Source organism: Eubalaena glacialis, chromosome 3, assembly GCF_028564815.1.
Source record: "Eubalaena glacialis isolate mEubGla1 chromosome 3, mEubGla1.1.hap2.+ XY, whole genome shotgun sequence".
Lineage (NCBI taxonomy): Eukaryota > Metazoa > Chordata > Mammalia > Artiodactyla > Balaenidae > Eubalaena > Eubalaena glacialis.
The window spans coordinates 149101041-149127378 of record NC_083718.1 but is presented as its reverse complement, the minus strand read 5'-3'; the positions used below and the strand labels follow the sequence as shown (position 1 = coordinate 149127378).

General features: G+C 39.7%; 1 protein-coding gene across 2 annotated transcripts in view; it reads left to right on the top strand.

Annotated features, from left to right (window-relative positions):
- The first annotated feature begins 556 nt into the window (after positions 1-556).
- TTC4 (tetratricopeptide repeat domain 4) overlaps positions 557-26338 on the top strand; it is a 36903-nt gene continuing 11121 nt past the window's right edge. The window contains exons 1-7 of one of the 2 annotated variants that reach the window (XM_061186543.1): positions 557-692; positions 1327-1444; positions 2586-2747; positions 6050-6127; positions 7563-7687; positions 24026-24112; positions 25829-26046. In XM_061186543.1, coding sequence (XP_061042526.1) covers positions 582-692; positions 1327-1444; positions 2586-2747; positions 6050-6127; positions 7563-7687; positions 24026-24112; positions 25829-26046 — 899 coding nt within the window. In that variant the 5' untranslated portion in view covers positions 557-581. Of the gene's footprint in view, positions 693-1326; positions 1445-2585; positions 2748-6049; positions 6128-7562; positions 7688-24025; positions 24113-25828; positions 26047-26338 lie in introns of those variants that run through there. The other variant, XM_061186544.1, reaches the window with a different exon arrangement.

Below are 26338 nucleotides of genomic sequence, written 5' to 3'. Positions count from 1 at the left end.
TACTCACACTCCTTGCTGCACCCCCGGGCCCGGCCCTCTCTGTTCCCTCCATGGGGAATGCTCTTGAGCAGACAACCCCTGGCCTCTTCCTTTGCTTGAATGCCTGCCCACCCTGTTTAAAATTTTTCTTCCATAGTCCTTGCTACCACCTGACAAACTCTCACATCTTATTTGTTTATTGTCTGTCTCTCTCCTCTACCTTATCAACTCCTAGAGGGCAGGGATTTTACCTGCTTTGCCTAGCGCTGTATACCCAGCGACTAGAACAGGCCTGGAACACGGAAGGAGCTTAGGAAGTATGTGTTGACTGAATGGTTGAATAAATGAATGAATGAAGTGATAGTGGGGTATCGTGGGGCCCTGGGCTTATCCACGACCCCAAAAGTACTCCGGAGAGCGCGGCGGGGCCGGGCCTTCCCAGGGGAGGAGTGGAGTCGGGTCGGCCACGCCCCCAGAAAGGCGGAACCGGAGGCACAAGGGCCGGCGCAGCCCGGAAGATTGAGGGAAGGGCACCTACGCCGCCGGAAGTTGTCGAGCGATTCTCGGTGCCTGGACCGTGGCAGGAGAGCCAGGGAGCTGACATGGAGCGGCCGGAGCCGGATGCGGCCTCTGACGACGCCATGGACTCGTTCCTGGAAAAGTTCCAGACCCAACCTTACCGCGGCGGGTTCCAAGAGGACCAGTGGGAGGAGGTGGGCGGCCCCGGGGTCTCCGCAAGTGTGTGTGTGTGTGTGTGGCGGGGGGGGGGGGGGGGCGTCGTCCGAACTCCTGGGGCCTCCATGGCGCCGAGGCGCCTCCCTCACCTCCGAGCCCTGCCGCTGTCAGCGGAAAGGTGGTTTCTACTTGAGTGTTAAAAATCGGCCCCGAAGTTTTGAGGGTCTTCTTAAGCTGCCAGTACGTTTAGGTGCCCAGGTTTTGGAGTCAGAAACCTGTGACTCCACCACTTACTGGCTGTAATACTGGGTCAGTTATTTCACCTATCTGAGCCCGTCCCCTCATTTGTAAAATTCCTCTAACACCAATCTCGTGGGATTGTGGCGAAGCTGAAGTGAGAGGGTGGGTAAAGTGCCAGGAACATACGAGCGCTCAACTGTTGGTGATTACTACCACTCTTATAAGAATGTGAGAACTGAAGGATCTTTAGGGATTATTCTACACTCTGTTTTACAGATGGGAAACTGGGGCCTGGATAGGGAGAGAGAAAGGCAATCATGACGATTTGCAAATTATGATGAGTAAGAAAACTTTGATGTAGAGACATGGAATTGAATGTACCCAGTAGAAAATCCTATTCATGTAGTTCATTCTTCTCTTAACAACCTCCAGGAATTTGAAAAGATCCCCCTATTTATGAAGAAAGCGCCATCAGAAATTGATCCCCAGGAGAATCCTGACTTGGCTTGCCTGCAGTCAATTATTTTTGATGAAGAGCGATCTCCAGAAGGTATCTTCAGTGACTCTTAACATTTGTTTTGCTCCTCCATTGAATTGAGATGAAGTGTGAGTCAGAAAGCTTCTGATGGATAACAAGAAGTAGTTAGCCCCAGCTAACTTGTCAATATTTATTCCAAATATACTTCTTTGGATACCTACTAAATGCTAAGCATTGGGGATACAGGAATGAATGAGACTGCCCTCAAAGGTTACATTCCAGTGGATAGCCAAACTGGCCTAAAGAATCAGGACAAACCTGTGTGATAAGTGCCAACGTGTAACTATAGGTGCTGTTGGAATACTAAAGGTGGGGGAGGTAGGAGTGGGCTTTCACTGGGTGGGAAATTTGAACTGAATTGTAACAATTTTGTAGGCTTTTGCTAAGTTGAGGAGGGTAATTTGCATTTCAGGGACTCAAACAACATGTGCAAAAACAGAAGTGTAATTTCCCCCCATTTTTTCTGTACTTAAAAAAAAAGTCCTCTCAGACTTCCCTGGTGGCATAGTGGTTAAGAATCCGCCTGCCAATGCAGGGGACATGGGTTCAAGCCCTGGTCCGGGAAGATCCCACATGCCACAGAGCAACTAAGCCCGTGTGCCACAACTACTGAGCCTGCGCTCTAGAGCCCGTGAGCCACAACTACTTAGCCCATGTGCTACAAGTACTGAAGCCTGTGCATCTAGAGCCCGTGCTCCGCAACAAGAGAAGCCACCGCAATGAGAGGCCCGCGCACCGCAATGAAGAGTAGCCCCTGCTCACTGCAACTAGAGAAAGCCCGCGTGCAGCAACGAAGACCCAACGCAGCCATAAATAAATAAATAAATAAATAAGCAAAATAATATTTGAAAAAAAGAGTTCTCTCTTCAAGAGCTAGGATAAGTATACTTTTTTCCTTTATGCTTTTTTTTTTTTTTTGTAAGCACTTAATAATCTACCTTGTAAGATATTTGGAATTGATTGTAGTTAAGTATGTGTGACTTTATTTCTCCATGGTGATACCCAGTTTTATAGCGTTCATTTTTGAGTTTTCTTTCCCTATTGGTTTCTTGTTTTTGTTTGTCATATATTACATTATTGCATGATTTAGAATTACTTTTAATGAGCCCTTTAAAAAATAGGAAATAGTGATCATTTTTTCTCTTTTTTGCAGAACAGGCCAGGACCTTTAAAGACGAGGGCAATGATTACTTTAAAGAAAAAGACTATAAGAAAGCTGTGATTTCGTACACTGAAGGATTAAAGAAGAAATGTGCAGACCCTGATTTGAATGCTATTCTTTATTCCAACCGGGCAGCAGCACAGTACTATCTGGGTAATTTATTCCATTATTTAGTACTTTCTAAAAAATTAACTTATGATAAAAACAACTATATGATGGCTAGTGGAGGGTTTGAGAGTGTTGGAGGAAGAGGAGCTGCTTATCCCAGAAGCCTAGGATAGCTTACTCTAACTGAACTCTGCTTTTCTAGATAGACTTGGTGAAAAGGGAAACCAGGTAGGTTGTATAATTCTTACTGTCTGAACCAAATGAGCAACATCAAATACCTTAATACATGAGTTGGTATGATCTGGAATTTTTGAGCCCAAATGCTTCTACTCTCTCTCTCAAAAAAAAAAGTTTTTTTCTGGCCTCTTCTCAAGGATGCTAGAAGAGTTAAGGCAATAGAGTTCTTTGTGTGAGAGAAACTGTATTAATACAAGGGAGAATTTCTCAAAGAGTATTCTGTGGGACCTTTGAAGTAAAACATTCTTGGGGCAAGTAAATTTGGACAGTGCTGCTTCATGGGAGATTTGCAGTGCACATTAGTAGGTTAATGCTGAGAAAACCTACAGCAAAGAACCTTACCCTGTGATTCTCAGATTTTATAAGCCCCCTTTTCAAGTAACACTTATTAACATGCAGGACTGTTCTGCAGACATGACTTTGGGAAACACTGATTAATTTTTGGGTGGCATTATTGTTGGTGACTATAGTCTTGGTCTTATTAGACCCATGTTTCTTATCACAGAGTTTTAGAGAGGACCTGGGAATGACCTCAGCCTTTTCTGAGGGGCTGGTAGACAATAAGCCTTGCAGTCTAGCTGGGATAAGTCTGTTGGGACTCGTCACCATTGGAGCAGAGTTTCTTTCTAATCATAGGCCACTCCAGCTGTTTTCTCCTTTAGAACTTTAGAGATTATTTGAGCCAACCAGCCCCCTCATTTTACATAGGCCCAGAGAGGGGCCCCTTTGGTTAGTGCCAGAACCTTGACTAGAAACCCACTCTTCTAACTTGTGGAGGAATACGTTTTCTTCATTCAGCAAACTGAGTTCTTGTTCTGTGCTAGGCACTGGCATCATAGAAGTGAGTAAGACCTGACCTTTCCCTAAAGGAGTTTAATTCATTTACCTATTCAGTCAGTAAATAGAAAGCATTTACTGTGTGCTAGGCACTGCACTGTGAATAAGAGCTACATAGTTCCTTTCCTTGGGGAACTAAAGAATGTCATGTATAGGGCTAATAAGACCAAAAACACCTTGAAAGAAAAAAACCACATGTAATGTGATACCAGAGGAGCAAATGCGTAATACTCAGAGACGTTCCTTAAATGATGTCACTGGTATGGCTTACAGAGCGCTTTCACATTTTTTTATCCCTCTTGATCTCATAGCAGCTATGTAAGATAAATGAGGTTAACAGCTTTATCCCTAGTTAGCAGAGTAAGAAACTGTAGTAAAATGTAGTAATAAATGTAGTAAAATGAATGGTCTAAGGGTACACAGTGCTAGCGTTAGGATGTGGAATCAAGTTTGATTCAGAATACACTAAATGGAAGACCCCTTTACCCACGCTTCCGGAGGTACCTGGTGCTGTTGATTCTTTAGTCCTGAGTACTTTGTAGGTCCTACAGTATAGCTTGGTAGCTTTGAGTTTTCCCTCTGCTGCCTTAGAAGTCAGTTTTCTCAAGCCTAATTAGGCATTTAACCTGTGTCTCTTTGTTCTCCAGCTTTAAAATGTGTTCTCCGTTGTTCTCATTCTTGTTGTCTCTGGATTTATGGCTTTTTTGTGGCAGAGGGGAAGTGGTAGGGGTTGAACTGCATGTGTTCAGTCTACTGCCTTTAACCAGAGGTTTTTGGATTTCTCTTATATGTATTTTTTTCCATAGTTAGGATCATGCTGTTCTTCCAATTTTGTATTCAGTTCTTTTCACTTAATTTTATAACATAAAGAATTTCACCTGTTGTTAAATTATTTGTGAATACTATTTTAATAGCTACATGAAGTTGCATCATATCGACATACCAGTGTTTACACTATTTGCTTTACTATTCTGCTGTTGTTGAGTATATAGCTGCTTTTAGGTTTTTTTAAGTAATGCAAAAATGAATAAAGTTAGTGATAAAGTTTTTCCAATAATTCTGATTATTCTTTAGTATTTGGCAAACTATGACTCACAGGCCACATCTGGATCCCTGACCTCCTGTGAGCTAAAAATGTTTTTTACATTTTTAAAGGATTGTAAAACAAAGAAGAATGTATAACAGACCATATGTAGCCTGTAAAGTCTGAAATATTTACAATATGGCCCTTTAGAGAAAAATTTTGCTGACCCCCGGGCTAGAGTTTTAGAAGTGAAATTAATAGGTAAATACCAAGCTGTTAAGTAATACTTACAGTATTAACTAGAAAGTGAAAGTCTATCTCATGCCTCCTAGTTTGGATAACCAGTGTGTATGATTGCACACCTTTTTAAAATGCATTTACAAATATATATGTGTGTGTACCTGTGTCTGTATATTTAGATTGGTTTGTTTTATAAAGATGGGCTTCTATACACATTGACCCACCACTTAAAATAATATAGCACAGACATCGTATCATGCTTTTACATGCAGAACTGTCTTACTCTTTTTAATAGCTGTATAGTATTTAGTAGTATGGATTTACCATAGTTTATTTCATCATTACTAAATTGAGGATATTTAGGTTATCTCCAGCTTTTCATAATTAAAAGTAATGCAGCAGTTAACATGCTTTTACATTTATCCTTGTACATTTTTGCAAGCATTTTTTTTGTTTTTTTTTTGCAAGCATTTTTTTTTTTAACATCTTTATTGTTTTGCAAGCATTTTTAAGGATCAGTTCTTAGAAGAGTATTGTTGGGTCAAAGTGTATGTACAAAGTGCATGCCAATTTGCTCTCTAATTTACTCTTAGAGTGTCCTTTTTCCATATCTTCACCAATATTGGATATTATCTGTTTTTAGTTTTTACCAATTTCATGTTAATTTTAATTTCTCTAATCGTTAGTGTTGTTGAGTATCTCTCCATATGCTTACTAGCCATTTATAGTTGTTCGGTGGGTTGCCTGATGCTGTAAACATTTCTAAGGTGCTTGATGAGCACAACTATTTTTTTTTCCTATTGGGTTGGCCAAAAAGTTCGTTCGGGTTTTTCTGTAAGATGTTATGGAAAAACCCGAACGAACCTTTTGGCCAACCCAATATAAACAGTTGCTCTGATTTTTATTTCTCCAAGATTGTCCAAGAGTGTTTTTGTTTCTACACACAAAATTTTGGAAGTAATCTGATCTCAAAACATGTTTTCTCTTTTACTAAATGGTGTTTTGTTAGGCAATTTTCGTTCTGCTCTCAATGATGTGACAGCTGCCAGAAAGCTAAAACCCTGCCACCTGAAAGCAATAGTAAGAGGTAAGTCTTGTAGAGCTGCAATATGATTGTCATCACGGAAAAGCTGGCATGCACTGCACCAGAAGTATTTTAAGCTTTGATATGAAGGTGCTAAGATACTAATGAAGTCACCTTATTTTTGCCATCTTGATATTAAGTCCTTGTCAAGAGCAACATGCCATTTTTAAAAGAATTCCCCAGAGAATAATCCAACCCTCTGTGTTTTAAGAATTTGTAGAGAAATTGAAACTCCTCATTTTAAATTAATAAAGAATAAAATTAATTAAAATAAAGCAGTTCTAAAAGCCACATTCTAATTTTTTTTCCAAATTAGCTGATTGAAAGGCAAGATCTTCAAATGCCATGTTAATGTTAGTTAAAAGATAAGTTATGGGACTTTTGCTGCTAACTCTAATGCTGAGATGTTCCCAGATTATTTTTTCTCTTGTAGTCTGACCTTTATGTGTAATAATAGTGCTTTTATTACTTTTATACTTCACCTTTTCTTTGAGAAGCTCAAAGGTGATTTGTAAACTTTAATTTATTCATTACATATTAATCTCTGTATCCTCATTGACCAACTTAAAATGCTTTATCAAAGTTATTGCTTAAGTAATCATGGTTGGGGGTTTAAGTAGATCTAGGTCCTTCAGCTGTAGGGAAAGGAGGTACTAAACAAAGATGGGCAAGTAAATTGAGTATAGTCCTGTGGAATTTGCCACAGGCTGGAAGTCTGTACTTTGATTGAATTGTCACTTTTACCTTACCATGTGACCTTGGCGAGACACCCACTCTGAGTATCAGTATGCCCATCTCTGGAGGATGAGGTTGGATTCTATTAACATTTAAGCCCTTACAGTTCTGATATTTTTAAATTCTGTGGAAAGCCCAAAGGCTAACTGGAGAAGAAACGTTAAAGGAGAGGCAGCTTAAACTGGTAGCCATCAAGAACAATTTTAGGAGAGACCTAATGTCTTTGGTCTTGCCATTGCTTTTGTGAATGACTGAGACAAATTCTGCTTTCTCTCTCCATTTAAAGAAAGTCATCTGAGATGAGCTTTATTCTTCTCATTTATAGATGAGGAACCTGAAGCTCAGGGATGCTCAGTCCTTTGTCTGATGTTTAGTTGGTAAATGACAGCCAGATTTCCAGTCCAGATCTGTCTGATTCCAAAGACTGTGTTCTTTGCCACTAAGCTGTAGCCTTCCCTACTTTAAGAGTCCTTGATACCAGAAAGGCTTACAGGAGTTTTGAGCTGAATGGGCCCTAGAAATCTTTCTGATCTAAGATACAAGAAATAGTCTTCCTTGTCTGGGGAATGTACTACAAGGGTCTTTATCATCCATTTTCCCTTCAGGGTGCTGGCTGGTGGCTGGTTAAGGTTGGGGGTCCCGTTCAAGGATGGCTTTTCCCATGCCTGTTGTCCACAGATACTAAGGGTGCTGGGTTCTACAGGTGCCTTATGCCATCTGGAACTGAAAAACTATGTCGAGGCTGTGAACTGGTGCGATGAGGGGCTGCAGATAGATGCCACAGAGAAGAAGCTTCTGGAAATGAGGGCTAAAGCAGACAAGTTGAAGGTTGGTGGCAAAATCAGCCAATTGGCATTTGTTAATTAGCATTAATTAATTAATTAGCATTTCCCAGATTGTATCTTGGGTCATTGTAAACTTTTTCTTCTTTAAAACAAAACCCAGGGAATTCCCTGGCGGTCCAGTGGTTAGGACTCGGCGCCGAGGGCCCAGGTACAATCCCTGGTCAGGAACTAAGATCCTGCAAGCCATGTGTGGGATCAGCCAAAACAACAACAACAACAACAAACAAAACCCAAAATCAGTCACTACCCTTGGCACCCTGGAGGATACAGATAAGTAAACAAGCAAGTAAATAAATAATTATAACGTGATAGAGGCAAGGAAGAATAAAATTTATGACTATTATGATTTGAATAAATAGATTAGTGCCATAGTCTAGTCTGCACACTGACTATAGCTATTGAAAGAGAGGAGGGGAAAGGACAGTTAAACATTTAAGCAAAATCTTAAGCTTCTGTAATACTGTGTAACTACCAGCATTAAGACACCTATAACTTGCTCATGAAATGCTACATTTCTGGCACATAACAGCAACAGAGATGATAAAATTAACAGTAGTAACAGACTGCCAACACTACCAAAAAAAAATCCAACATTTAGATAGCACTGTATGTATGTATGTTCCAAGTGCTATTTAAAAATTTTTACTTATATGAATCCATCTTAACCACACACAGTCCTATAAGAGAGGCACTATTCTAATTCACCTTCCACTAGTGAGGTAGCTAAAGCAGAGAGATCAGGAAGTTGCCCAAGTCACACAACTGGTGAAGCTGGGCTTCAAAGTCAGGCTGTTTGGCTCCAGAGTCCACATTCTTAGGCCTGTGCATTATTGCCTCACAAGTCTGTTCAGTACAAATCCAGACTTGAGTTCTCTTGATTCCTGGTCTAGGTTCACTGCTTATACTATGGAATGGGAATTTTCAGTGCCAAGGGAGCCTAGAGCTGGCCTTGAATAGGGATAAGTTTTAGTCAGAGGTCATTTTGGTCATATCTACAAAAGTAGATATGTGTGGACCCACATGGCTCAATAACAGAATTCTGAGCCTAGGCAACTAGGTGTGGGCCAGAATTTCTAAAAGTGGTATACACAAGAGAGAAGATCTAGAGGGCTACTGTGGAAGGCCATCGCTGAGCTTATCTGCAGAAAAACCTTTGTTCGACCTAAATGAAAGCTTTTAGGTCCTGCAGCATAATTAAAGGGCGATTTCAGGGCCCAAAAGCCTGACATTAGGTATAGGTGACATTGCTTGCAGAGTATCAGGATTATACCCTTTTATCTGAGTATAAATTGATTCTGGATTCCCATGTGCTTGGTATATGTGAGCAATAGACCCATATGGTTATGTTAAGATCAAACAAAATAGACTTCAAGGCAATGATTGTTACCAGAGATAAAGCAAGGCATTTTTTTTTTAATGATGAAAGGGTCAGTTTATCAAGCATATTTAACAATTCTAAATGTGTATGTACCTAATAATAGAACTTCAAAATGTATGAAGCAAAAATTGACAACTCAAAGAAGGAAGAGACAAATGTATAAATAGGTAGAAATGTCAACATCCCTCTCTCAGAGTAACTGATAGACTTAAGTAGATAAATCAGAAAAGAGAAGTGATGTCAGCAAAAATAGCCAACTAAAGACCTGGAAAAATTTTCTCCATAAAGTCAGTGGAAAATGGACAAAAATGGTCAATCAACTTTTTCATAACTCTGAAATGAACGGAAGCCTTGCAGCAATCTGGGTAGTGTTTGTTCAGGAAAAATGGCTGAACCTCCATAAGAACAGCAAGCTTTGTGGCATTTTAATCCCATCTGCTCCCTCCCTAGTTCCATAGTAGCCTTAAAAGCCAACAGCCCACAATCATGGTGAAAATGAGCAGCCTGGCAGCCACCAGAGGAGGCAGAACAGGATTAGAGCTCCTTCAAAGCCCCATTCCCAGAGGATTGTCATTATTTGACCATCTAGAAGATCCGACTTACAAGTTGTTTTTATTTGACACATCTTGAAGCTATCCCAGTAGGAAAAGCTTTTTCACAGAGTGTTGATGTAGGAGGCATTTGTTAAAAACAATTTGAGGCAGTTATTTAAGATTGCATCTGCCTGAGGCAGTGGAAAACCCCTGAGGCAAATAATAGGCTTACCAGAAAACTTAAAAGGAAAAGCTGGGGAATGAGATTCTGTAGGGGCTTTGAAAAGCTCCAACATATTCCTGGGAATCTAGAAGGTCACGTATGTGCTCTTGCTATGCATGTGCTCAGGAAAGATCTAAGAATGTCCTAAGCTCTCACCTCTGGCTGATTTGGAAGCTTTGTGCCAGCAGGAACTGAAGGCTAAGGCTGAATTGTTAACTGCTGGGGTAATTGTTGAAGCCTTGTCCAGACATGCCTGCAGAGCCCCTTGGCAAAGACTGGGAGACTTTTTGGCTTCAGGCGTTTAGGGAAATCTGTCCAGCCATTATCTCACCACTAAGCTAACTGGAGACTTTAGTAGTTACATATAACAGAGAATACAGGCTTTACAGAATTAGTTCAGAAGAGTCACTAAACAAACAATAGCGACAGCAACAACAAACACTGGGGAGGGGAGAGAGAGAATATGATTTCCAGAGTTGCCACATTATATTATGTTAAATGTCCAGTTTTCAACAAAAAATTACAAGACATGCAAAGGATCAAAGTGTGGTCCATATCCAGGAAAAGAAATCAACAGAAACTGTCCCTAAGGAAGCCCAGACATGAGACTTAAAAGATAGAAAACTTTCAACCAGCTATTTAAAATATGTTCTAAGAACTGTTGCCTGAAAAAAAATGCACAACCTAGAAGTTGAGAATAAAGTTTTATTCAGCAGACTTACTGAGGACTTAAGCCTGGGATACAACCTCTCAGAGAGCTCTGAAGGACTGTTCTGAACAGGTAGGGGAGAAGCAAAGATATAGGAGTTTTTGGGAAAAAAAAAACCCCATGTGATCGAACATCAAAAGACTACTGCTAATTAAAGAAACAGACATTTCAAGTTAATGAATTTAGTGCTTTTCTATATGGGAAGATGGGCTTATTGAAATTATTCCTTTGATATACACGTTAACTATAGGACCAGTATTCTGTTTTTTTCCATGCTGAGCATCCCTTAGGATGCACTGTCAGGGTGGCTGCAGTGGCTGATGGCTTGATGGCCACAAAATTCTTTGTTTACTGAAATGGCAGGTTACATTCTTTGTCCACAGTGCCTCCTCTTGATCATAAATTCGACCAATGTTTGGGAGGCATTTCATGACCAATTTTTTCCCACTGTGCTAGGAAGGCTCATTCCTAGATCAGGCAAAGAGTCTGTTGGTAGGCTACTCAATGTGCTAATTTTGGATCAGGTCCTGTTGATAATCTTAAATTCTCTGGATCGCCTGTCTTACTAGTCTGTTACCCAGGAAATGTTTTCCCTTGTTGCTTCTTCCCATATCTAGAGTTGCACTATTACAATTATTCTGTGTAGAGTTGTATATATGATCAACTGCCTCAAGATGTTTAACCATCATTAATTTTGTTGGAGGCCTGGTTATACATTGGGTAATGCAAGAGACAACAATCTTATAAAACAGGATATAAGTAATATAGCTAGTAAATTAATAAAGTTGTAGTGCAGCAAAGAGAGGCACAGGGTATAAATAATTTGAAAACAACAAGAGAGAACAAGTTAAAATAAAGGTTAGTATAGCTAGTTGCAATATTGTCATAGTAAGCCATCAGGTCCACAGGGGAGCCAGCTGGAGAAGCCAAATGCAGGAGGGATCAGGTAGAGAGAAAAAAATGTTTCATCTTTGTTTACAAAGGTATACTTTCTCAACTTGTTGTAGGTCATGGTTGCCATAAGAGGAAAGCTCTTCTGGAAAGCCAAGATTAAAAGCCAGTATATTTCAGAAAAAGTCATAAAATTATAAATCATATTTATCAGTTCATTCAGTCCCATGTAATTAAGTCCTGTTGATCTAGATGGAGGCATTGGGTTTTCCATTAGAATTTTGTAATTTTTTTTTTTTAAAATAAATGTATTTATTTTATTTTATTTATTTTTGGCTGCATTGGGTCTTCGTTGCTGCGCACAGGCTTTCTCTAGCTGCAGTGAGCGGGGGCTACTCTTTGCTGTGGTGCACGGGCTACTCTTCGCTGTGGTGCGCGGGCTTCTCATTGTGGTGGCTTCTCTTGTTGTGGAGCATGGGCTTTAGGTGCGCAGGCTTCAGTAGTTGTGGCTCGCGGGCTCTAGAGCGCAGGCTCAGTAGCTGTGGGCTTAGTGGCTCCACAGCATGTGAGATCTTCCCAGACCAGGGCTCGAACCCGTGTCCCCTGCGTTGGCAGGCAGATTCTTAACCACTGTGCCACTAGGGAAGCCCCTTTTGTAATTTCTTACCCATTTCAGTGGTGTGATCTAAAAGTTATCAGAAATTAATATTTTTCAAAGTCCTTCTTGTGAATCTTCTTGAAGGTTTTCATTTTATAAAAGCATCAAAGTAGAATAATGATTATCTGTAAATGACAAAAGACTTAAAATGGCATGGTTAAAGATCTGATTACAATGTAATTGACAAGAAACTTGGTTATTTCTGTGACATACAACATTTTAAGATAATAATTAGAATTATGACTGATAACATACCAGGACATAATCAGATTTTTAGGAATTCCATATAAAATTTGGAATATCTATATTAACATTTACCCACACAGCATAATCTAAGAAGGTTTATCTCCAATCACTTGACAATGTTTTTCAAGTAATTTAACATACCAAATAAACCAATTTGTTTAATATTCCTCTGAGATGCCTCAGGGTTCCTTTGAAGCTTCCCAGATTAGCTGGAGGTCAAAAGAACTTCAGTTAGGATTTGATATTTGGGAAGTGTGTCAAGAATATCAAAAAGGTTTCAAAAGGTTTGACTTGGTCAAATAGGATCATAGGTCATTGTGAAACAATACTTATTCACTTAACCAAAGTGACAAAAAGATTTCAAAAACAGGGACTTCCCTGGTGGTGCAGTGGTTAAGAATCTGCCTGCCAATGTACGGGACACGGGTTCGATCCCTGGTCCAGGAAGATCCCACATACCGCGGAGCAACTAAGCCCATGTGCCACAACTACTGAGCTTGCAAGCCACAACTACTGAGGCTGAGCGCCACAACTACTGAAGCCTGCGTGCCCTAGAGCCCACATGCCGCAACTACTGAAGCCCGCGTGCTCTAGGACCCATGTGCCGCAACTGCTGAGCCCATGTGCTGCAACTAATGAAGCCCGTGCACCTAGAGCCTGTGCTCCACAACAAGAGAAGCCACCACAGTGAGAAGTCCGCACACCGCAACCAAGAGTAGCCCTGCTCGCTGCAACTAGAGAAAGCCTGCGTGCAGCAACGAAGACCCAATGCAGACAAAAATTTAAAAATAAGTAAATAAATAAAAGATTTCAAAAGCAAATACACATCACCTAAAGGCAAAGAAACCCATATTATCTGTTATCAAAAACAGTATTCCAAGAAAAATTTTTTCTCTTTATAGAGAGAGGAACCAAATCTAGTCCTGCACCAACCTACTTTTAATAACAAAATCCATTTACCTCATTAATTTAATCCCAGCCTGACCATGTGCAAAACTCCTTTTTCAGGGCTCCCTTTCTACAAACCTTCCACAACTTTCTGTATCCATATTAGTTTGTTCCTTATTTTTCCATCTAGAAACAACCAGCTCTAGGACAAAAATCACTTGTCCCCCTTAAAATGTATTTCCATTCCTCATACCTTCTTTTGCTGAAAACACATATCGTACTTTACTTGCATACTGAAACATTTCCCTTATTGTTTTTAGTGGCTTTAATTACATATTACAGTTTTAACCTTTAAAAATCTTAATCTCTAGCAAAAATTGACAAGCAGCAAGTAATTGTGAACTGTTTGTCATACTAGCATTTCCTGATTGGCAAATTGAGGAATATTCTAGAACCTCTGGAAACATATATCTTCTCATAGCATAATTTCTTTCCTCAATGTGGTACAAGACATGTGTCTAATAAACCCAAACATCTTTAGTTTCCCTCTTGTAAGGAGACAAAAGTAGGTAAATTTAGACCTGTTTAGCAATTAATGTTCCAGTATTTTATTTGAAATGACTTGGATAGTCAATGAATTCTCATCATTTAATTTAACTTAGCAAAACTCAAGTTACCAAAAATCAGGAGAAACTAGTTTATATAGACATACCCAAAACATAATTATTCCTAAGAGTTCACCTGTAAACTCTTGTCTCATTTACCTTTACTTTATAACTTATGAAGATATCATCATACTGTGGATGAAGAATGTCACCTGCTATTATCAGTAAACAGAGGATGTTGCAGCCATCAAGCCATCAGCCACTGCAGCTGCCCCTGACTGTGCACCCTGAGAGGATTCAGGATGGAGGAAAAAACAGGATACTGGCCCTAGATAGTTAAGATATAACATATATATCAAAGGAATGATTTCAGTGAGCCCAGACTCTTGCATCTTCCCATACATAGAAAAGTGTTAAATTCATTAACTTGAGATGTCTGTTTTTATTTAACAGTAATCTTTCGATGTTCCAACTGCCTGGTTTTATGTAGAAACTATATATCCTGGCTCCTCCCTTACCTCTTCAGAGCAGTTCCTAGAGCTGTCTGCCTCCCAGGCTTAAGTCCTCAGCAAGGACTTAAGAGGCTGCCTCCCAGGCTTAAGTCCTCAGCAAGTCCTCCAAATAAAACATAATTCTCAACTTTCAGGTTGTGTATTTTTTTCGGTCAACAATACCAAGTTAATTTTTCTTGCTGATGAACTCTGCAACAAATAACATGAACTTAGTTAACCTAGGTACAGTAAAAGTAAGGTATGTCTATATTGATTAAACCAACAAGCTTAAGCTAGCTCTATTACCAGATACAATTTAATATTGGATATTTCCTAGGTCATGTGAACCTGAAACTCATTCTGGCCAGTTTCCATTATATTTAGAAAAATTTAATTTGTAAGTGCTTACTTTTAAGTCAGTTAAATGGACCTCTTTTATAAACTTAATTTTGATAATATTTTCCAGAGGTAGAGACATCTTGGATATATAATGTACACACAGACATATAAACAGATAAAACTAGAGATCTCATAGCTTTAACATGTAGTTATGAATCAGGTATTATAATATAAACTTACTAACTTATAAATAGCAGTTGGAATAAGTTAAATTTATTTGCTCAGATGACTAAGGCTTATACTGTTTGTGGAAAGGACTTAAGGTTTATATTTGTCCTTGATAAATCCCTTGAGGAGGCTATAAGTTAGATTTTGAGTGAGGGAGCCTTTCCAGCAGTTTGAGTTTAAAAGAGCCTTTTTGGGGCTTCCCTGGTGGCGCAGTGGTTGAGAGTCTGCCTGCCAATGCAAGGGACACGGGTTCGAGCCCTGATCTGGGAAGATCCCACATGCCGCGGAGCGGATGGGCCCGTGAGCCACAATTATTGAGCCTGTGCGTCTGGAGCCTGTGCTCCGCAACAAGAGAGGCCGCGATAGTGAGAGGCCCGTGCACCGCGATGAGGAGTGGCCCCCGCTTGCCGCGACTAGGGAGGGCCCTCGCGCAGAAACGAAGACCCAACACAGCCATAAATAAATAAATAAATAAATAAAATTAAAAAAAAAAAACCTAGCATATATATTTTTAAAAAAAAAAAGCCTTTTTGTCTCCTTTGGTTTCAGGTTTTACCTGATTGAGCTAACTAGGCTCAGTCTCAGGTCTTTGTGGGCTGTATTTACATTTTTGATTTGTAGAGGTTTGCAACACAAAGGCAGTTGCTTTAAGTTCTCTAAAGAACTGGTCTGCTGCCTAAATGATATTAAAAGATTGATTTGCCCAACTATATTTTCTTTAATTTGCATTTTTATATCAGTGAGAAAATTTCCAACTATCTGAAAATTAAGAGTTCTATGTTCTAGAACTTTAGGGTTCAATTTATCACGCCTTCAAAAGTTTGCACAAGGCATTCAACCAAGGCTCTCTTTCTGAGTGTGTAGGGTAAACCCAGAGCAAAAAATCTCTATTATTATTTTTATTGACCCCTGAATATTAACTCCCAGCTTTTATTTCATATAGTATGGGCTCAGGTAACCTTGTTGGTTTCTTTTAGTATGTTTAATATTGTCTGAGGGGCAGATTTATATGCGCTGTCTTATAATAGCAGGCAGGGGAAGCATTCACCAGTGAGACATAATGTCTATCCTACAATATAATTAGGCAAAAGGGATATAACCATCTTACATAAAGCCCATTTAAATATACCAATTTATATGAACTTTCATCTCTATTTTGTCAACTTTTTAAAAAAAATTTATTTAATTTAATTATTTTTGGCTGCATTGGGTCTTCGTTGCTGTGCGCGGGTTTTCTCTAGTTGCAGCAAGCGGGGACTACTTTTCTTTGTGGTGCGCTGGCTTCTCATTGCGGTGTCTTCTCTTGTTGCAGAGCACGGGCTCTAGGCATGCGGGCTTCAGTAGTTGTGGCTCTCGGGCACAGGCTCAGTAGTTGTGGCGCATGGGCTTAGTTGCTCCACGGCATGTGGAATCTTTCTGGACCAGGGCTCGAACCTTTGTCCTCTGCATTGGCAGGCAGATTCTTAAGCACTTTGCCACCAGGGAAACCCTATTCTGTCATCTTTTATACCTTTAACTAGTTTCCATCAGGATCCGATCGACAAGCCTTGGTCTTAACAACAGTCCTAGAAGCTTTCTTTTCTTTTTATCCCTCAACCATTTTATCTATTTTTGTATAAAAGGCTCTGGGGTCCCCAGTGAGAGATTGAGCCAAGGCACTCAGGCCTTTTTGTCAATCTTTTAACTTGATTAATTGGCCTAACTGTTGCCCCAAGTAATTGTTGGTCAGTTATCTCAGTGTAGTTTTTTTCCAGCCTTTTAAATATATATATATATATGTACACACACACACACACACATACATACACACATACACACACACACACACACACACACACACACACACACATAACACATAGTTTTTAAACTGGGGTAAATAGAGCAAACTTGTTTGGGGCCCTTTAATGTTGGGGACCAATAGAGGGTCCCTTTGGCCCATCCAACCTTAGGTAGTGTTGTATCAGAACCTTTTTAATCCTATTAATGTTCATTTTATTTATCCCATTTCTTAATAACCATCTAAAGATTTCTTTATGTATTTGGGATGAGACCCTTTAAAATTTCCACCTTGTTGGGCAGAAGTCTCTAGACTTCCTTTCAGTTTTTTTCTTAATTCCCTGTTAACCTAATTAACATTAATTATCCTAATGTTTTTATTGGCATCTGTAAGACCCATTGAGGGGAAGCAGAGACCACAAATAAGGCTTCCCGAACTGTTTTTTTGTTTGTTTGTTTTAAACTAAGGAGTTCTGGGAATTCCCTGGCTATCCAATGGTTAGGACTCCACGCTTTCACTGCCTAGGGCGCGGGTGCGAAGTAAGATCCTGCAAGCCATGCGGCCAAAATTAAATAAGTTAATTAAATAAACTAAGGAGTTCTTAGGTTAACCATTTTACATATGTATATTTTCCACCTTCTAATTTGGCTTTATCATAGGTACCAATAAAATAGCTGTTTATAATGAGAGCTCTCTAAAAAATATACCAATTTAGAATTTTCTCCAATTTAAAAGATCCATTGTCTGGCCATTAACTAGATACATCCTAATAGTGACTCAAACCAATAAGATGCAAGAGGCGTCCCCACAGGAGAGTGCGAAGGATGCTGCCTATACAAGATCTAGAAAGTGTACTCCCAAAAATAGCGTAAGAAAGTAAAGGCCTTTGTTGTACAGGCTGATGCAACTAAGGTTAAGATGACAAAAGCCCCTGAGAATTGACACAGTCAGACAAAAGACTGCTCAGAATCCCAGTCTGTTCGATTGGTTGTGAAATGTACACCATGTGTACCTTCCAGATGGCAGAGAACAGGCTCCTAAAACACACACACACACCCACCCACCCACCCACCCACCACATTGAAGAAGATCAGGTAGAACGTTTTCATCTCAAAGGCACAGGGAGAGAAATGCAAGTTCCCTCTAGAAGGGCTTTTGTTTCTTTAAGGTCAGAATTCTGCAAAGATGTTTTATCAAGTTGTCTTTCTCTAACTTAACTGTGAACACAATAAAAGAACCTCATCTTGGCCATTTTCAGGGTGAGATTTCCTTTAATTACCAGTTAAGTAAGTACAAGTTTTGTATGTACATAAACCTGGCTGGGGTGTTAGTTGGAGGCTGGCTTTCTGATGCCCCTCATTTAGAAAAGATATTAGGCCAGCCTCTCACCGAATCACACAGTCCAGATCACTCAGTATCTCTTGACTGAGCAACTCGCAGTGTCTTCCAACCAGGATGTACTTTTTCCTGTTATCTTTCAACTGGGCTCCCCCAGTATCTTTCAGCTGGGGAGCCAGATACTGGTTATACACAACCGAATAAAACTCACAACCCATAATTGGGAGATCTGAGAACCAAAAGAGACTCACCCAAATTTGTTTGGACTCTGAGGCAGACGGGCACAAGAGGCCTCTGCTGGTACCAAGACTCCGGCTCCTTGTAGAGGTCAGGTGAAGGAGAGAAGTCTGCCCTGAGTCCCTTTGTGGTCACCAAAACTGTCAACTGAAAAAAAAATGCACAATCTAGAAGTTGAGAATTAGGTTTTATTCAGCAGAGTTACTGAGGACTTAAGCCGGGATACAGACTCTCGTATAGCTCTGAGGGACTGTTCCACATGTAGTGGAACGTCAAAAGATTACTGCTAATTAAAGAAACACACATTTCAAGTTAAAGAATTTAGCACTTTTCTATGTATGGGAAGATGTAAGAGTCTGGGCTCATTGAAATTATTCCTTTGATTTGCACCATAAATATCTAGGGCCAGTATTCTCTTTTTTCCATCCTGAATTCCCTCAGGGTGCACTCTCAGGGGTGGCTACAGTGGCTGATGGCTTTATGACTACAACATCTTTTGTTTACTGAAATGGCAGTTGACATTCTTTGTCCACAAAACGAAAGGAAACAATGTCTAAAGAACTTCAAAAAATACATGGGAACACTCACCCACCAAATAGGGAATATCGTTAAAGAAAAATTAACAACTGAAATGAGAAATTCACTAAGGGGTTCAAGAATAGAACTTTGAAGATAGGTCAATTGTGATTACTCAGTCTGAGGAATAGAAAGAAAAAAGAACAAAGAAAGATGAAGAGAGACTGAGAGACTTATGGGATGCCATCAAGCATATCATCATAGGCATAATGAGAGTCCCAGGATAGAGAGAGAAAGGGGCAAAAGAATATTTGAAGAAGTAACAGCCGAAAACTTCCCAGATTTGATGGAAAATAGTAAGCTACTCTCCCAAGAAGCTTAACAAACACCAAGTAGGATATACTTAAAGAAATCTGTATACAGACACATCATAATCAAACTGTTAAAAGTCAAAGACAAATAAGAGAATCTTAAAAGCATCAAAAGAGAAGTGACTCTTCATATATAAGAGATCTGCAATAAAATTAATAGCTGATTTCTCATCAGAAACCATGTTAGCCAAAGGGCAGTGGGATGACATGAAAAGTGCTGAAAGAAAAAGACTGTCAACCAAGAATTCTATATCCAGCAAACTTATCCTTCAAAAATGATGGAGAGGAAGAAGTAAAACTCTATTTGTAAATGATATGAGCTTATATATAGAAAATCCTAAAGAATCCACTAAACTATTGGAACTAGTAAATTAGTTCACCAAGCTGGTAGGAGATGTCAGAATACACCGATCAGCTGTATTCTGTACACTTTTAATGAACATTCCAAATGTGGAATTAAGAAAATTCCATTTACAATAGCATCAAAAAGAATAAAATATTTAGGAATAAATTTAACAGAAGTAGCATAAAATTGATACTTTGAAAATACAAAGCATTGTTGAAAGCAATTAAACCTAAATAAATGGGAAGACATCCCATATTCATGGATCAGATCTTTTTTTAAAAAAAATTTTATTATTTTATTTTTGGCTGCGTTAGGTCTTAGTTGCAGCACGCAGGATCTTTGTTGGGATTGTCACTGCAGCACGCGGGATCCTCTGCTACGGTGCATGGGCTCCTTGTGGTGCGTGGGCTTCTCTCTAGTTGTGGCGTGTGGGCTCTCTAGTTGTGGCCTGTGTGCTCAGTAGTTGCAGCATGCAGGCTTAGTTGCCCCACGGCATGTGGGAACTTAGTTCTCCGACCAGGGATCAAACCCACATCCCCTTCATTGGAAGGCGGATTCTTAACCACTGGACCACCAGGGAAGTCCCTCATGGATCAGATCTTAATATTGTTAAGATGACAGTACTCCCTAAATTGGTGTACAAATTCAATGTAATCTTCATCAAAATTTCAATTAGTTTATTTGAAGAATATTGACAAGCTGATTGTAATATTCACATGGAAATTCAAGGGACCCAGAATAGCCAGAACAATCCTGAATAACAAAAATGAAGTTAGAGAACTCAAAATTCCCAATTTCAAATCTTACTATAAAGCTATAGTAATAAAGACATTGTGGTACTGGTGTAAGGATAGACATATAGATCAATATAATAGAATTGAGAGCTCAGAAATAAACCCTCACATTTATATACAGATGATTTGAGACAAGGGTACCTAGACCATTTAATGGGGAAGGAATAGTCTTTTCAACAAATGATTCTGGGACAACTGGATATCCACGTGCAAAAGAATGAACTTGGACCCTACCTCATATACACACACAAACACACACACACACACACACACACATTACCTCGAAATGGTTCAAAGAACTAAAACTGTAAAACTCTCAGAGGAAAACATCAGCATAAATCTTCATGACCTTGGGTCAGGCAATGGTTTCTTAGATACGACACAACGCATAAGCAACAAAAGGAAAAATAGGTAAACTGGACTTCATCAAAGGTTAAAAACTTCTTCAAAAGACACCATTGAGAAAGTGAAAAGACAACCCACAGAATGGGAGATAATATTTGTATCATATATCTGTAAGAGACTTTTATCTAGAATATATAACGGACTCTTAACATGTCAATAATTAAAAAGACAACCCAGTTATTAAAGTGGCCAAAGGATCTGAATACATGTCACTCCAATATAATACAAAATGGCCGACAAACACATGAAAGATGCTCAACATCATTAGTCATTAAGGAAATGTAAATCAAAACCACAGTGAGATACTATTTCATACCCACTAGGATGGCTCTAATTTTTTTTTTAAAGGAAGATAACAAATGATGAAGATGTGGAGAAATTGAAACCCTCATAAGTTGCTGGTGGGAATGTAAAATGGTACAGCCACTATGGAAAACAGTTTGACAGTTCCTAAAAAAATTAACCATAAAATTACCATATGACCCAGCACTTCCACTCCTAGGTATATACCCAAAAGGATTGAAACCAAATATTCAAACAAATACTTGTACATGAATGTACATAGCAACAATATTCATAGTGGCCAAAACATGGAAACAATCTAAATGTCCATCATGGTAGTTAGATGGTAGATAAAAAGGAATAAAGTACTGTAAAAAGGAATGAAGTACTGATACATGCTACAGTGTAGACGAACCTCAAAAATACCATGCTGAGGGAAAGAAGGCAGATAAAAAACATATTGTATGATTCCATGTATATGAAACATCCAAAATACATAAATCTGTAGAGAGAGAAAGCACATTAGTGGTTGCCAGGGTTTGGGGGAAGGGGGAAATGTTGAGTGACTGCTTAATGAGCTTGAGATTTCTTTTTAGGGTGTTGAAAAGTCTTGGAACTAGATAGAGGTGATGGTCGCACAATAAAGTGAATGTACTAAATGCCACTGAATTGTATACTTCAAAATGGTTAATTTTATGTCATGTGAATTTCACCTCAATTTAAAAAAATTTTTTTAAATATATACTAACCATGAAATAAAAATTTATTGATAAATAGGACTTGGTCAAAACTGAAAATTTTCTATTCTATAAAAGACATCAATAAGAAGATTAAAAGGCAAGCCATGGAATGGGAGAAAACATTTGTATTACATACAGTTGATCCTTGAACCACAGGGGTTTGAATTGCGCATGTCCACTTATATGCGGATATTTTTCAATAGTAAATAGCACAGAACTACGTGGGTGGTTCATGGTTGGTTGAACCTGAGGATGTGGAGAAATAGCAGATACAAAGGGCTGACTATGAGTTATACATGGATTAACCTCAGTGTTGTTCAAGGGTCAACTGTATATCTAACAAAGGATTTGTATGCAGAATACATAAAGAAATCTATTCAATATGAAAATTTTTTTTAATTTTGCAAAAGAAACAGACACTTCTCAAAAGATTTACAGTAGCACATAAAAATTTACATAGTATCGTTAGTCATGTGGGGGGAGAATGCAACTTAAACATCAGTGCGATCGCAGTTCACAAGATTGACAATACCTAATATTGGCAGAGATGTGAAGGAGATGGAACTCTCATAAATTGTTAGTGGGATATAAACCACTTTGGAAATCAGTTTGTCAGTTTTATATACCTATCCTATGCCTCAGCAATTTTACTCCTAGGTATTTAGCTAAGAGAAATGAAAACATGTTCATAATAAGACTTGTATAAGAATGTTGGTAGCCTATTTTATTCATAACAATCCAGAAACAGCCCTTGTGTCCATCAACAGGAGAATAGATAAGCAAAGTGTGGTATATTCAAACAATGGAATATGACTTGGTAATGAAAAGAAACCTATCAGTGATGGGATGGGAGGGTGATGGACTGCAAAGAGGTATGAGGGAACTTTCTAGAATGTTCTTTATCTTGATTGGAGTGTTGGGTACTCAGGGTATACATTTGTCAAAACTCATCTAACTATACACTTAAATTCTCAACAGAGTTGACTTTTTTTTACGTATATAAAGGGGCAGCAAACTTCATAGTTCAGGACTCCTCTCACCTAGGGGTTATGTGGGCTTTATGCGGGCTGCAAGACCCCAAACTTCAGGTGGGACAGCAGGGAAATCACATCCTCCCACTTGCATCTGTAAGTCAGAGAAAAAACAACATGGGACAGAATACAAATCATCCTTAATCATCCATCTTAATCATTCTCTAACGTGGACCAGACACTGTGGTCCAGTGTAGCTCAACTGTGAAGGCAGAATTGGACATAGTTCTAGTGGTATCCATGGGTTTGATTACTCTTGGTAGTATAATCAAACTTCCTAACAGCAGAAAGGATTTTTGCAGCTCTTGGCAGACTGGATTGGAGAAGGATGGCCAAGAATTATCAGCCGTTGTCTCCTGAAAGGGTATACTTTGTTCATAAGAAAAAGAAGATCTGTGTTAGCCCTTGTGGGGCTCTTGCGGGGAGGATAAGGGATGGTTGGTGCTATATTTTAGAGCAGGGCTCAGCAAACTGACCCACAGGCCAAATCTAGCCTTTGTTGTGTTTTTGTACATTCTATGAACCAAGAATGTTTTTCATATTTTTAGAGGGTTATAAACAACAAAGCAACAAACAAAGCCAGATAATATTCGACAGAGACCATACATGGTCTGCAAAGCCTAAAATATTTACTGTCTGGCCGTTTACAGAAAAAGTTGGCCCCTATTAATCACGATCCTGAGGGTAGGTAGGAGTAGGATCACCTGGTTTTGGGTAGATTAGCAGGAAAAGGAAATCTAAATTATATTTCTGCCAAATGAAGTAGACCGTTGGTATTTTTCTCTCATGGACTGTAATTGTGCAAAAGGCAGAGCCTCTGATAAGTTCTTGGCCTGGGTTTTTCCAGTGTGTTTTCCTAAACCCCAGCCATAACAGAGAGGTTTAAATGCCCCATTGGCCCTGATGTCAGTCCCTCTACCAAGAATGCCCTCTGTCTTTCATCTGGTTTCTGTCTAAACCCACCTCCTTGATGGGGCAGAATCAGTCACTCCCTTCTCTGTGTTTCATAGCACTCAGTTCATACTACCAGGCTAACACGTAGACCTTTTTACATGTCTGTCCCCCTCAGTGGACTATGAGCTCCTTGGGTAGATTTTAACATTTTTGCTGCCACTGGTCCTGGCACCCAGACATGTGCTGCTTAAGTGTTTATTGAACTGAATCCAGCCACTGGTATCCCTTGATAAACAGGAGCCTGGGTTGAATAGAGACCAGAGATAGCTATTTAGGATCAGACTGGGGTAACAAGCGGAGGCAAGTTCTCTAGAGCTGATGCATCTGAATTTCATTTTCAGCGAACTGAACAGAGGGATATAAGGAAAGCAAAGTTGAAAGAAAAGAAGGAGCAGAATCAGAATGAGGCCTTACTCCAGGCCATCGTGGTGAGTTCTCAAACGTTAGGCCCTTCTGGTCTTGTGAAATCCACTAATCCTGAAGCCTACTGGGAACCTTTCTGGGAATGCTTTACCTGAATGAGTTGTACATTTTCTTTCTGCTTTTCGTGAAGCAGTGTGACAAGTCAGACCTTCTGAGTTCAGTCAGCTCTCTCACTTGTATGCATGTGTTGGTTTCAGGTAACATATACTGAATTTAGTAGCTTTCGGTTAAGCATTATGTAATCTTCACAGTAGCCTTCTGGCGTAGGTCTTCTTGCTTCTGTTTTTGCTAGATGAGCACATAGTCTCCGGGAGATGAAGAAACCTCACACAGCTAATATGTGTCAGAGCCAGGTCCTTGCTCTCAGCCTCTGTGTTATACTGCATCCTGAGAAAGTGAATTTTTAGGATGTAGCTCTTCTAACTATAACAACAACACAAAATTCTATCTCCCCTTCCCTCTCTTTACTGCATTTTAAATGAATGTAGTCTGATCTTGCTTTCACAAGTCACTTTGAGCCTTGGCTACTCAGGGGAGGTAATACTGGCTATGAGATTGTGGGGTAGGTTCTTGGTTTCATTCTTTGCCGAGTTAAATTATGTGCCTATTTAAATTACTTGTTGACTTTGAGAACATCACAGTTCTAAGATGCACTCCACTAGTCCCTCCGCACAACAAGGAATCTGTTAACACATTAACAGATTAAACAGAAGGGAATACTCCAGAGGGATTTGGTCATTTTCTAAAATGTAGACTATTGGAATGCCTAGACATTTGCATACAGACCTTATTTTGGTTCTCTCCTTTAACTCTGCATCTCAGACTTCAGTGTACTTAAGAATTAATCTCAAGAGTAATATACACAAAACCGTATATACTACATTTTAGTGGTTTAAAGCAGGGGTCAGCAAGCTGCAGCCAGTGGCTTACAGCCCTGCCTGTTTGTGTATGTCTTACCAATGGCTGTTTTCACACTACAGTGGCAGGGTTGAGTATTATCAACAGAGACCATTTGGCCCGCAAAACCTAAAATATTTCTTATCCGACCCTTTAAGGGAAAGTTTGCCAACCCCTGATTTAGGAGATACCATCAAGGTAATTTTGATTACATGTCATTTTCCCCTTGTGTGCTAGCCTTAGGAGCCTCCACACAACATACATAAGAGGTGACTGTACTATTCAGACCTTTGATTTATCCTTATTTCTATGAGACAATCAAGATTAAGTCAATGTGTGCATTATTTTTATTATCCCATGTCCTAGCTAAATGGAAACGTTTGCCATGTTCGTACATGCCACTCTCTGCATCTTTTCTGTACCTTTGCACATGCTGTTCCTTGGCTGTTACTTGGGGTAGAATGCCCTTCCCACTCCCCCCGCCACCCAACTTTTCTGCTTTTCAAAGTCATTGTTCAAGGCCTAGCATCCCCCAGTCCCCTCCAGCCCCCAGGCTGAATTAATTATTCATGGTCTACAGTTCCACAGCTTTACTTCTCACCTTATGTTGTACTTATTACCATGTCTAGCTCATGTCTGTGACAGAGTCTAGCATGTGGTAGATGCCCAGTAAAGGTGAGTTAAACAAGTCTCAGGGATAATGAAGACGAATCATGTGTAGAGCTGGCTCTCAGGGAGCTCGCAGTGTTATGGTTTCCTTGTTTTAGTGAAATGAGTTTGCATCCTTCCACACATAAGGTGTGTGTTTTCTTTTTTTAACCCAGGCTAGGAACATCAGGCTAGTGTCTGAAGCTGCTGGCGAGGATGAAGATTCAGCCTCAGAAGGTCTCGGTGAGCTCATCCTGAGTGGGCTCACTTCTGAGAACCTCTACGGAGCCAGGCTGAGTGTAGATGATGGGGGAAGACTGAGCTGGCCTGTGCTCTTTCTGTACCCAGAGTATGCCCAGTCGGACTTCATCTCTGCTTTTCACGAGGACTCCAGGTACTTCCTTCCCCGGGAGACCTCTGCTACGCTTGCATGCTCTTCCCTGCTGTCTCTGCAGCACGGACAGGTGGATTTTTGGTTGAGGAGGGAAGAGAATAGTTTTAGAGGGTTTTACACCGTCTGGTTGCTATAACCTCTCTATTCCATAGCTGATTTCTCCTTTTACTAAGTAGCTTTGCAGTGACAGACCACAGTACAGTGTTTGTCAAGCTCTGGTACTTGTCTCGTGAGAGATGAAATCTTTGGAGGTAGTAACTGCATAGAACTGAGGGGTATATTTATTAGAAAA